The sequence below is a fragment of the Rattus norvegicus genome, chromosome 9 (genome assembly GCF_036323735.1).
Source record: "Rattus norvegicus strain BN/NHsdMcwi chromosome 9, GRCr8, whole genome shotgun sequence".
NCBI lineage: Eukaryota > Metazoa > Chordata > Mammalia > Rodentia > Muridae > Rattus > Rattus norvegicus.
Window position 1 is genome coordinate 35,328,385 of NC_086027.1, and position 13,544 is coordinate 35,341,928.

General features: G+C 37.6%; 1 protein-coding gene across 10 annotated transcripts in view; it reads right to left on the reverse strand.

Moving 5' to 3' along the window:
- Adgrb3 (adhesion G protein-coupled receptor B3) overlaps positions 1–13,544 on the reverse strand; it is a 727,877-nt gene that overhangs the window by 410,911 nt on the left and 303,422 nt on the right. For 9 of the 10 annotated variants that reach the window (NM_001106898.1, XM_063266875.1, XM_063266874.1 and 6 more), the window contains 2 exon segments: positions 10,316–10,422; positions 10,787–10,888. In NM_001106898.1, the coding sequence (NP_001100368.1) occupies positions 10,316–10,422; positions 10,787–10,888 (209 nt within the window). 10 annotated transcript variants of the gene reach the window in all.

The following is a 13,544-nucleotide window of genomic DNA, read 5'->3' on the forward strand; positions in this document are numbered from 1 at the left end:
TTATTGATCACAGTGACAATATATCCTGTTACATCATACTTTGAATATAAAATCCCTCTTACCCACCCCTGCTCAAGTACGAGATGATTCCTAGCTCATGCTGGGATTTTGAGAGGTACCGTAAGTTATTAGAAGGTTTTAGAAGGCTCGGTGAAATGTGGTTTTAGAAATGTCACTGGGAGTGTGTTTGGGGAATTTCTTGTCACTGGCACATTCCCGTCTGTATTCTTGAATTTCTATTTGCCACAGGAAGGGAAGACTTGCTGTGTCCTGAGTTCCCAGTCATAATCGTGAAGTTCATTGCTCGGCAATCATACCAGACATCCATGGCAGGAAACTGAGTCAGGCCACTCTTCCCTCTTACAAGACGATGCTTCTTCAGGTCTTTGCCACAGCAATGAAAAGCTTGATAACATATTAATAAATGTTATGCTAATGTTTACATTCTCTTCTGTTATTTAACCATGACTTCCATTTTTTCTCTCATCTCCTCTTTTAGGCAAATACCCTTTTTGCGTGCATATATACCTCTCCAGCTCTCCTGATTTCTACCTGTCCGGGGTTTTCACCCATGGGATGTCGCTAGTACGATGGACAATTCTTGTAAGCCCGTGGAATGTTCTCCTCTTTTGGTTTGTGGGGTATCTTGTAGTAGCAGGTGTGGTTCTCTAGCAGTGGAGCCCCCAGGCAGGCAGATCCATGTTCCTGTCTCCATCCCTGCTGATTAGCTTGTTAATTCCATTCCTTCTAAGTTCAGACTAGAACTTCCAAGTATATAAAATGTGATATTTTCTTTTCCTTTCCCTTTCCCAAATTCTCTCAGTCACACAGTTCATAGAGATGCCCTAGGTCAAAGAGTTCCCATGGTTTTACTTGACTATCAGGCTAGGGTAGCAACAGGGTATCTGATTGTTGCTAAGATCCCTAGCAGAATTCCTGTCCAGTAGTAGGTCATCTTGAAAGCATTCCCAGGAGCAGTTTTGAATCTTAACCTCCAGCAATTGCCCAAAGCTCACATATAACCTGACATTCCCATAGCTTCCCTCTGTAACTGGCCCTCTTTTTTCTTTGTTTTTGGTTTTGTTTCCCCTTTCACTTCTTGTATGTACAGATTTCTCTCTCTCTCTCTCTCTCTCTCTCTCTCTCTCTCTCTCTCTCAGCTCAGCTATAATTTTGCTTATGAAAATAACCAGTCATCATTCAGCCTGACCCCTGAAAGTTGGCTTTGTGTAACCTACAATTCCGAAATATCTGCTAATCTTCTAGTGCCATCGTATCCAAACGATTTACCACTTCCATAAGATATGACATGAATTTTATCTTTGCTTCCGGACTTACTCTCTTCCCTAATTTCACACGCTGTTGCAAAGTCTTCTGGATAAATTGTTCCATTTCTTTTCTGCTCTGTGAAATGTACACAGACAAGTGTAATCATGACATGATCTCTACTTTTGTGCCTCCTGGAAGTAATCTCGATCTGCCTTACATCATTGTCATGTTTTCGTATTATCTTATCCATTCTACTAGACTCTGAACTCCTGAAGGGCTTGGAGCATACAATCATCTTTGAGCACCCTATAATCTCTGCTCTGTAGTCTGTCACACAGACCTGTTCAATATGCCTGCTAAACTGAAGAGAGACGAAAGATTTCCCTTTTCTCTCTACAACTGTACCACTGAAGCATTTGAAAGTTAAAGGTGGCAGCTGATGACCATTCAATGCAAAGGGATATGTGATATTGGAGAACATTTACCTGACAGAATTGTCTTTTAGAAATAATATTCCTGAGAGAGGAACACACCAATTGGTTATCCAATACCAAATGATTTGAAAACATATGCATATAAGTAATATTACATAGACTGAGCAGGTTGTATTTCTCCATTTAGACACACACATATACATATGTTGTGTATTTGTATATGTGTATATGTTTGCATGTGTGTGTATTCAACAATTTATGAAAAAAAGAGGTCATAAATTTGAAAGACAGAAAGGAATTGTATATGGGAGGTTTGGAGAAAGGGAACAGAATGGAGTGAGTGCCATAATTTTAAAGTCAAAAATAGACATAAATTTAATTATTAAAAAAAATCCACAGATGTGATTGGGTGGGAAATTTTGGAATTTGGAATTCTGATCCTGAAAATTGTGTCTAGAGTTATAGTTATTTACTTTCAATCTTTTAAAAATAAATATAGGAAAAGTATGTTATATAATTTACCAAGTACCTTCTACATGGCCGGTATGGGCCTAGAAATGTTTTATGAGATATTTAAGTTTAGCATGATCCTCATAGTTACCATAGATATCCACTGCTCTACAGGTAACCCATTCAGATTAGCTGTGTACCTGGACTTCAGAGCACCTAAATAGTGCTGATACCAAGAATTTCTTGAAAGCAGTCTGAGTCAAACTATCTCTGAGGTATTATCATGATTAGCCTATAGTTCATAATACATTTTAATCAAAAATTACCAAAAACATTTTAACTATTTAACTATTATTCTGATTCCTCACATTTTAAAAAGTTTAAATATTTTTTCCTGATGAACAATATAAGAAGTATAGAACTTTTAAGAAATCTACTATGGGGGGTTGGGAATTTAGCTCAGCTAGGCAAGCGCAAGGCCCTGGGTTCGATCCCCAGCTCTGAAAAAAAGAAAAGAAAAGAAAAAGAAATCTACTATGTTGTTGAGTTACTCCTAAATATTTGAATGAAAGTAACAATTTTGAAATATAACGTGTAATTATCCTTAAAATTGTTTGTCAAGAAGAGTTTGGTTTGTTTAAATAATAATTCAAATAATGATTTTTGTGATTTTAGTATTCTCTTTTAAAATAATAAATATCAGTAATTATTTTTGTTGAGATTGCAACAGTGAGAGATATTTGCTTCAAAGGAAAAATTTAACAGTTTCAGGAATGGGATAGCTTATGAAATTGTTGGGATTTATATTTCTGAAGAAAGCCTCCTTGCTGTCTATAAGGAGAGCAGTGGTGCGTGCTGGCCATGGTTTATGGAGTGGGCATATTTCTGCAGTAAAGCCTTTTACTCCACCTTCCATTTCATGCTGCCCACTGCCTGCCACTGTGGCCTCAATTGTGTCAATACTAAAAATGTCTGTCATAGATGTTGCTTGCATGTCATACACTGGATACACCACAACGTATATGCTATTCCATCAGCAATCCTACGGTCCATGTGTAAGCTATATGAAAGGTTCTCACAGCTCTGAGTGACCTCAATTAAAACACAATTATACCTGATACTTCTTTCTATAAAGCAATCATCTGAATATATGTCTTTTACTTCAATGACTGTGTCATATTTTAAAGATCAAAATCATCCACTTTATAGTGCTGTTAAGTGATTTGGCTATCTATTTGGTTTCTCATAATATGGTATCCTAAGTGCAGAGGAGTTAGGATGAATGTCTTTAAAATACAGGTATGTGTCCGCGATGTTGCTGAGCGAGTACCTGCTCCCAAGTCTGGTATGTGAGTTAGAGCCTACAGACCCACATGGTAGAGAGAATGAATCTCTGAATATTCCTCTCTGACCTCCACATATGATCTGCCTGGTAAGAGAACTTTAAGTAGCCACTGTCTTCTCCTAAGGAAAGTTAGTGGATTGGAAGTTGGGAAGAAATCTGGATCACTGAGTGAGAAACCCATGATAGTCACATATAGATTTTCTATGCGTGCAAAGCTCACAGGATATCTATACATTAGCTGCCCATAAAAGAAGGGGGATTAAGCAGATGGTAAGTGCTCCTAAAAGTCCGTGTTTAAAAGGCTTGATTCTTAGCCCATTAGGAGCAGATGAAAGCCTTAGGAGGTGGAACGTAGGTGCAAGAAATCTTGATCATTAGTCTCATGTATTTTGAAGATTTATAATGGGACTATATATAGCCACTATATAAAGGGTGATAGACTATTTACATTCTCCTACCAAAATGTACTATTTTGTCATAGGCCACAAATCAAATGACCAAGCAACTGTGGACTGTGACTGGGTATTAAAAGTCAACCTTTGCTCATTTTATTTTGCTACCTCTTGTCTTTATTTAATGCACACTCTTACTCAAACATCAAAAAGTCCCATCCACTCTCATCCCCTGACTGGAATGAAAACACAATCCTTGAACATATTAGAATAACAAGGAAAGGGTATATGAGGTATCCTTGTAGAAGGTGGATACAATACTTAAAAGGTAACTGGATTGTACATTTTCTACATGCTTAAAGCTAACAGGATAGCTGTACATATGCTGTCAATCCAAATGCTGTAAGTGAAATAATGAAAAGAAGGGTATCAAACAGAGAGAAGTGTTCCTTTAAGGTCCATGTTTAAAGGTTTGGTCCCTAATTCACAGCACACTTGGGAGCAGACAGAAGTATTAGGAGGTGAAATCTAGGTGCAAGGAAGCACCCGTAAAAGGTCTCGTGTGGAATGCTCAGTCCACAGCTGGTGGATATGATAATTAAGAGGTAACGGGATTATGGTTCTTGATCTTTTCAATGGATACATTCATGATTGATTCAGAACTTTGGGACTCGGTAAAAGATGTGACTAAGGTAAAGCAGATCAATGTAATCATGCTTTGAAAAGTTTCTGACCTCTAGAATTCTCTCCTGTCTCACTTTCTGCGTTTAGGTCTCCATGAGGTAAGCAACTCTGTTTCATCTTCCTTCTATCATGCCTAGTGAATGTTCCCAGCAATGGGATCAACCACGGAATGAAACCATTGAAAGCACGAGCCTAGATGAGCATTTTTCCTTAACAAGGATTTATCACAGTGATAGAAAGTTAATTATTACAGGATGGAATGCTTTGTCTTGAACAGAGCATGGTCTTAAGACATTACAATGACATTGATGAACTGCCCAACATTGAATATAAAATGTTAGATATGCAAAGAGGCCAGAAGATTTGTCTGTAGGAGTGGAGAAAGAAAAGGAAAAAAAAGAGAAACAAGCCAGACACAAATTATCCAGATATTGGCACCAGATGATAGGGAATGTAAAATGGGTATTACAAAATGCTGAGGAAAATAGAGAAAGTAACAGAAAAATAGTTTGACTGTTTTACAATGGAGAATTCCAAAGAGGGGGTGATTGCAGCCTTCAGTATGAGGAGGGTCCATTGCTTGTTCTTTGGAACAGAATTCTAAGAGAATGAGATCCCCATTGGGGGAATCAGAGAAAGGGTTGAAAGAGCTGAAGAGGCTTGCAGCCCCATAAGAACAACAGGGCCAACCAACCAGAGCTCCCAGGAACTAAATCACTACCCAAAGAGTACACATGGACTGACCCATGGCTCCAGCCACTTATGTAGCAGAGGATGGCCTTGTTGTTCACCAGTGGAAGGAGAAACCCCTGGTCCTGCCAAGGTTGGACCCCCTAGTGTAGGGGAATGTTGGGGGGGAGGGAAGGAAGGGGTGGATAGGGAGGGGAACACCTTTATAGAAGGGGAGGGTAATGGGTTAGGGGCCTTATGTCCTGGAAACCTGGAAAGGGAATATCATTTGAACTGTAAATAAAAATAATCCAATAAAAGAAAAAAGAAAAAGAAAAAAGAAATTCTAAGAGAAAAAATCTATACCTATAGTTACTATTTCTGTACAGAGGGTCTTTCATTAGAACAAAATTGTTAGACTTTTCCAGCCTCCTTTATGCCTCATCCACTTCTTTCCAGGGAAAGAAGAGTAACAAACCTGCCTGATGAATTAAGGAGAAAGCCTTGGTACACGTGCTCCTTTGCTGTAAGATCTGTTCCCTTGCAGGGACATATGTTCTGACATATCTAAAAAGCCTGTTTCTTCAAGTGTGTGTGTGTGTGTGTGTGTGTGTGTGTGTGTGTGTGTGTGTGTGTGTGTGTGTGGTGTGTATGTGTGTGTGGTGTGTATGTGTGTGTGTGTGTGTGGTGTGTATGTGTGTGTGCGTGTGTGTGTGTATGTGTGTGTGCGTGTGTGTGTGTATGTGTGTGTGTGTGTGTGTGTGTGTGTGTGGTGTGTCTGTCTCTTTTTCTGTCTCTTTCACTTTGCGTGTGTCTATCTTTATCTCTCTGTATTTCTCTTTTTTGTGCCTGTCTATGTCCCCTGTCTCTCTCTGTCTCTCTGTCTCTGTCTCTGTCTCTGTCTCTGTGTGTGTGTGTGTGTGTGGTGTGTATGTGTGTGTGTGCGTGTGTGCGTGTGTGTGTATGTGTGTGTGTGTGTGGTGTGTCTGTCCCTTTTTCTGTCTCTTTCACTGTGTGTGTCTGTCTATCTTTATCTGTCTTTCTCTTTTTGTGCCTATGTCCCCTCTCTCTCTGTCTCTCTGTCTGTCTGTCTCTCTCTCTGTCTCTGTCTCTCTCTCTCTCTCTCTCTCTGTGTGGTGTGTGCATGTGTGTGTGTGTGTGTATGCGGTGTGTGTATGTGTGTGTGTGGTGTGTCTGTCCCTTTTTCTGTCTCTTTCACTCTGTGTGTGTCTGTCTATCTTTATTTCTCTGTCTTTCTCTTTTTGTGCCTGTCTATGTCCCCTCTCTCTCTGTCTCTCTGTCTATCTATCTCTGTCTCTCTGTGTGTGTGTGTGTGTGTGTGTGTGTGTGTGTGTGTCCATGTAAGGAGAAGAGTTTGAATGAAAGATGAATGTATGTATATATGTTTGGGAAGTTTAAATGAATAGCATTTTGGTTGTTAGGTATGACTTTGTATCTTATAAGGTCTCTAAACAGATCTTCACAGATATTAGTTGGTCTGAGTTGTTCTATAATGACTAAGTTGTTCTATAATGTTCTAAGAAGATCATGATGTAATGATACTAATTACTCCATATTTCTATAAGTTTATCAGACAGAAAAAACTCCATCTACATTATGAATTGTATTATTTTTAAATGATTAATAATCACAAAGAAAATGTATATATCAGAAATCTTTGTTGGCCAGTAGCTTATTATAAATAAGAAAATAAGCATTTTTGGACTATTGATACCATCTCTGCTTAGTGCTGTGTTTTGCATTAGGGCAATAAAGACTGAAACAGCAAGATTCTTATCACTAAAGAAGTCAGACTAATTGTTCAGCATGATTGATCACTGATCTTATACATTAAACTGATTATTGACCCAATTTTGTTTGTTTTAACTAGTTTATTATTGAGAGTTCTTAAGAAATATTCAGATACTGCTTATAGATAATAACATTCCATTTTGAAATTAGTCTTTGGCTGTTTATTTATGAAGCACACACACACTGTGCCTATGTGTGTTCGCAACACGTACTGTTAATTTATACATTAAAAAGTTAGAAAATATCAGCCTATTTATTTAAAATAAGACCCGGTAGTATGCTATTAAAAACTGATTCCAATTTAATTAGCCTTGTAAATATAAAAATGAAATAAAATAAAATCTATCAAAGATAAACATTGAAGTGATAAACTCTGTACCATCTCTAGAGTAATTATGATTTATGGAAGCCTCAGCTGTTCTAAATCATAAGCCCTACTGAACCTTGATTCTCAAAGTTGTGCTTAGGGGCATAACTGGAGTGTGATGTTTCAGAGAACTTGATCTCTCTTCTATCTCCCGCTGACTTTGTAGACTCTGGATAATGAGGCTGACTGCAAGATAGGTGTCATTTAAAACACACATTGATTCTCAATTTTATATAAACTGAATATGTAAAGATAAAGGTCATGATACACCATCAAGCATGAGGTTGTGTACATATGCATCTTAAATCTTGTGTTTTCATATATGTAGACTGTATATTTATATATATATCCATGTTTATATCATAATATACACATTATATAATCATAATTTTGAATCCAATACTTGCAATATCAATCTTCGTTATCTCTTGTCACAGTGTTCTTCATTTTTCTACTTGAAAATGGCCATTGGACTACCTTGAGGACATGCTGCACAGAACTCTACAGTCTAGAACAGATGATTTCCCATCAAAACCCCAGACATGTATGGCTTTAAGAAGGCAGAATGGGTCTTGAAACACTCATGCCTGGGATGTTACTTTAACTCTTCACCTCACCTAAGTAGACGGCATCATGAAGATCTTTACTTCCTGTACTAAGGGAGAATCCTCAGTTGACGATGCTCTCTTAACAAGGACCTATGCATGTCAGGTGGTTATTAGCTTTTTAAGTGTGCACTTTTCACAGGATGCGCAATTTGAGACTTCATTTCTTCTACTTTCTAGAGTATATCTGTGTCCATTCTTGATGGACAGCACTCAAAGAATGAAAACTCATTCATTATCCTGCACACATTTATTACAGGTTTTTGATGCGAAATCATCTACTCTACACTGTAGAGTTCTGTGCAGCATGTCCTCAAGGTGAGTCCCATGGTCATCTTCAAGTAGATAATAAAGAACACTGTGAGAGGAGACAGTGAAGATTGATATTGCAAGTATTGGACTCAAAATTTCATTCCTAACTAGTTCATAAGGATAGGCTTACTATTTATTTAATTTCTGCAATGTTCTATTCATGGCCACAATTAGAATTGTATTCAGACATATTTAGGTTTTTTTTAAAGCAGGTGATATACTTATTGCATTGGTAAACATTAGCCTAAAGTGTATGGATCACTGAAAATAATCCCCTATATGATGAAACAAAAGAAAAACAAATAAATACAAATAAAAAGAAACAAAACCCAAGTTGATTAACATAGTCTATCTAACTTTAGAAAAGGATATATCACATAAAATTAATTGATATAATTGTTTTGTTTATAATTCTGAAATACAATGGTCTGAATCAGTGAGAGAGGTAAAGACAGTTTACAGATTATGTTCACATATTTTAATGTGCCATAAAATTAATGTATATATTATACCCCTCATTATGTATAAAAGTATATATATATACATATATATATAAAACGCTCAAAATATTCAAAGTTAAATGGTATCTACTCCACTTTTATATATCAAGTTAGCAACAGAATTGACATTTATTTGGTTATATAGAACATTTGGAATTGTGCATTTCTGTATATATCTATGTAACATACAAGTGATTATGATAAAATAAACATTTTTATCTAACATAAAATGTATATTTATAATAAAATAAGGTTTCATGTAGCCATATAATAACTCCCTCATGTATAGATATAAGCACATTTGTATGCACAATGGAATAAATAAGACTACATTTAAATGATCATCAATTACATTGCTCACACTTACTAATTCGATATATGAATGCAGTGCATTAGATAGCCTTTGCATCTAGACTTTCTAAAATGAGTGATTTGTTTTTCTCGTAATTAAATAAACACTGATTCTATTAGTTGGTGGAGTTATTGCATAAGCCAATCTTTTTGTACACACACACACAAGAATATGTTCACTGTGTGTGCGCGCACGCGTGCATGTGTTTGTGTGTTTGACTGATGATGAGAACATGAAACAAGATATAAGTCCAGTAAAGCATGGAGTCTCTTAACACCACTGTGTTTGGTTCCTTTTTCCTTTCTATTCTGCCTTGTCTGCCTTGCCTGTGTGTGGAGGACTTCCTGTCTGCTGGGATGAAATGACAGGATCCTCTGAATAATGACAGTGACTTGCACTTGAAGAAGACTAGGCAGAACTTAATTGCATTCAAAATATTCTGCACCATTGGCATAAGATAATCCTCTGGGCATGTTTCATAAGGAGCTAGAATTTAAAATACTGAAATGTGATTGCTATTTTGAATATCATCTTCTGTGACTAATTCAATGGTTTCTGGGGGGAGGGGAGAAGGTCATTTTTGGAAAGAATTTGGCCACATCATCGTCTCTGACTAATTAAGTTTCTACGGAGCACCGAACCATCACTTTCTTCATTTTTTTGAGTGCATGAGAAATTTGATGTCTGAGTAACACAGCTTTGTCCTTCTCCAGTTACTGCAAAGTGAAAGATGTTTAATTTAAAAAATGTCCAGTGTTTTGAAATAATCATGTAGTGTTTAATGAAGACTTGAACCAATCATGATACAGAGCTGAGCAATCGCATGTAGATCTGAGGACGATTTGGCTTGGGCCTTTCTCCCATCAGACAGGGAATGTTTTCATTTAAATTGCCAGGATCCATAAAAACCTGAGCTTGAGGAACAAAACCATTTAGATCAGGCTCCCAGAAATCAGCTTCCTATCCCACCCCCCTTATCCCCTCTTGGGGCATTTCTTCAGAGTTTTTTTTTTTTATTTTTATTTTTTTACTGATTTGATTATACAACAGAAGGTTAAATTCTCACATAGTGATCATTAGGAAAAAATAAACAGAGCAAGTACTAAAGCTGGCTTTGCACCTACTGAATGCTGCAAGTGTCTGTACTCATTGGATATGCATCTTGCAAAGCTCGGCTGCTCCCAGGAGGCCACTCCATGAAGGCTGAGAGAGCAGCGTCTGCTAGTGGTGCCTGCATGTCACAAAGAACAGAGAGAAGCTTTATAGCAGGATGCTGGAAGGCATAGCATTGGGAGGCTGACTGCAAGCTGGGGTTATGCGATTTTCTTTTGCTTTAGGAAATACTCCCATGAAATTTTTTTCCTTAATTTTGTTTTTAAAATTCAAGAGTCATACCGAGAATGCAATGCATCAACAACACTTTTGAAATCTCTTCAGTGACTCCGTTTTTGAAGCAGATTATTAATACTGTTCTATCAACTGCTTATTGGACATATTTATTTATAGGACACACACAAGGGCAGTATGTGCTAAGCAAATCTAGCATGCATTTCTGGGATATAAGCATTGTTTGTGCTGAGTGTGCCATACTGTACCTGTGGCATTCAGAGGACATTGATTGAATGCTAGGTCACCTGCAGGAGTCCTTTTCCACACCATTGATATAAGAACATCCTCTGGGCATATTTCATAAGGTGCTGGAATTTAAGATATAGAAATACGAATGTCAGCATTGGTTATGTTTTCAAATGTTGGCAATAACATTCCTCAAATGCATCTAAATGAGGAATTATTTCCCTTCTGTAAAGAATATTATTAACCGATATGTTAGATATGTGCTTATAAAGAAACCACCAGGTTCCGTTTAACAGTCTCCCAACCCTCACATGTTCTTTAAGAGCTTCATAGTGTACAAGCTTTTATTGATAAGTCTATGGAGTTTTCAAGCAAACTAGCACAAATATATTGATCAACAATCTTTTAAAATTCATTGAACTTTTAGAAGTTAATTTTCCAACAAACCAGTTGTTTTAAAATTGCTAAATGGCACTAAGAAACACACAGACACAGACACAGACACAGACACAGACACAGACACACACACACACACACACACACACACACACGTCAAGTACAAGTGGCAAGTGCTCTACCACTGAGCTGTATCCACAGGCCAAGTTATGAAAACATATTGATTTGATCTTTATGTCATACCAACTTTATAATCTCAATTTATTTACAGATTATAGAATCATAATGGAAAATTTAAGAATATTATACAACTGAATTATTGTTTTAAGTATTTCTTTTATCTTTTGAGATTATAATATTACCCTTTTTCTTTTCATCACTGAAACCTCTCATCTGGATATGTCTAGTTGGTTCTTTCAAATTTGTGTTCTCTTTTCCCATTCATTGTTATTTATATCAGTATCGCTATCTATGTATCATCTATTTCTATCTATCTATCTATCTATCTATCTATCTGTCTGTCTGTCTGTCTGTCTGTCTGTCTGTCTATATCTGTCTGTATTCTGTATTCTGAATCATGAAATAATAAGAGTGCCTCAACTTTATACATTCTACCTCAGAACTTATGAGCCCACTTCATATTTCTATATTGAGTTGATCAAAAATACAATTGCATGCATTAGATCTTGACATTGTATTTTATTTGCAAAGTGTGTTAATTTTGAATTGCACATGACATCAAGGGTCAACACACTTCTGTCTCCTTTACAGATGAGGCAATGAGGATACAAGGAAGAGGGTCCCCCGGGGAGGTAGACATGGTGGGGGCATCAGTAAAAGTTGAATCTTAGAGTTCTAACTCCTCAGTAGCCTCCTTTGGGCTTCCCAAACACCTTCTTTGTAACTTTAAGTCATTCAAGATATTCTTCTGCATCTGAAATAGAGAATAGGTATTTCTTCTAGATTCTCACTAATGCTCATACACTACTGTTTGCATTCTATGAGGTCTTTGCATCATGGATGATTTGGTGGCTGATCTTTTTTTCCACCAGTTTGTCCCCAACTACTAACTTCTTCACCTCACCAAGGTTTTGCCACCAGATCTAATATGCCCGTCTCAGTCTGAACTCACTGGACTTCCCCGTGCAGCTTTTTAAGACTTTGATCTAGTCCTTCCTGTGGAAATTCCTTTCTCCAGGATCTTAGAAAGCTATTTTCTGTCTGGCATCTACCAGATTCCTGTACCATTTTCCCATGTCCATCATGTTCTCTGCAAGGTTGTCAATGTTATGTGCAATGCTCTCTTTAGGTAATTTCAAAATGAATAGCAACTGACATCTTTCAGCAGTCACCAGGCCCTTATGTAGAGCCTTACATCACTGGGCCAATTTTATTTCCCAACTATAAATTAGAGTTGCATGCTACTCTAATATAATATACCATGTAGAAAACAAAGTTGAAGAGCCAAACTTATTTTTCTTTTGTTGTTGTTTTTTTAAGACAGGGTTCACTGTGTAGCCTTGGCTATCCTGGAACTCACTCGGCAGGACCAGGCTGGCTGAAGAATCCAATTGTGTCTGCCTCCCAAGTGCTGGGATTAATGGTGTGTACCACGACTGCCAAGCATTTTTTTTTCAATCCAGACATTCTCTTTATTATCAGTTAACTTTAAATGAAGAAATAAATGCATGTGGTGTCACTGAATAGAAAAGAGTCATCTATCCCAGATATCCTGTTCTTACCCCTACCAGGATCGAAATCATGTCTTCTTGTACGAGCTGTTACACAGGGTATATATGTTGTTCTGAGTTTCACAGAGGCCCTTCCTGGCACTGAAAAATGGGTTTTGTCAGTGAATCGGTTGTGGGAATATCAGGGATGCATAGATGTGAGTTTATCCTAAATATAAAGAAATGAAAGAACTCACCCCCAAAATGTATAACTTAAGTAAGGATAGGGCAGCTTCTCTCCACCTTTCCTTCCCCAAGTTGATCTAGAAACAACAGTGATGTCACTTATTGCTGCCACCATCAGCCGAGTAGCCAAGAGTACTCCACTTATCTCCAGGAACAAGCCAGGAAACTGAAGTGACAGTATAGTCTAGCTGCCCACATGGACCTCACATGCTTCTGTCTTCTTCTGCCTCCATACATTTCTCAGAGCCGAGGCCCAAATATGTGTCTCCTAAGAGGAGGCCACCCCAACAGGAAGGCAAGGTAAAGCTGAGAGACGAAAGTGCTATGGAACTGTGGAAGGTTTATGTTTGAGCCACTGAAGGACGAATACTGGGCCAAGGACAGTCAGGAACTCTACAACTACATTAAGTTCAGGTCTGAATCACAGCTTGTCCTTGGCTTTTTGTGTGCATGTGAGCACACACGC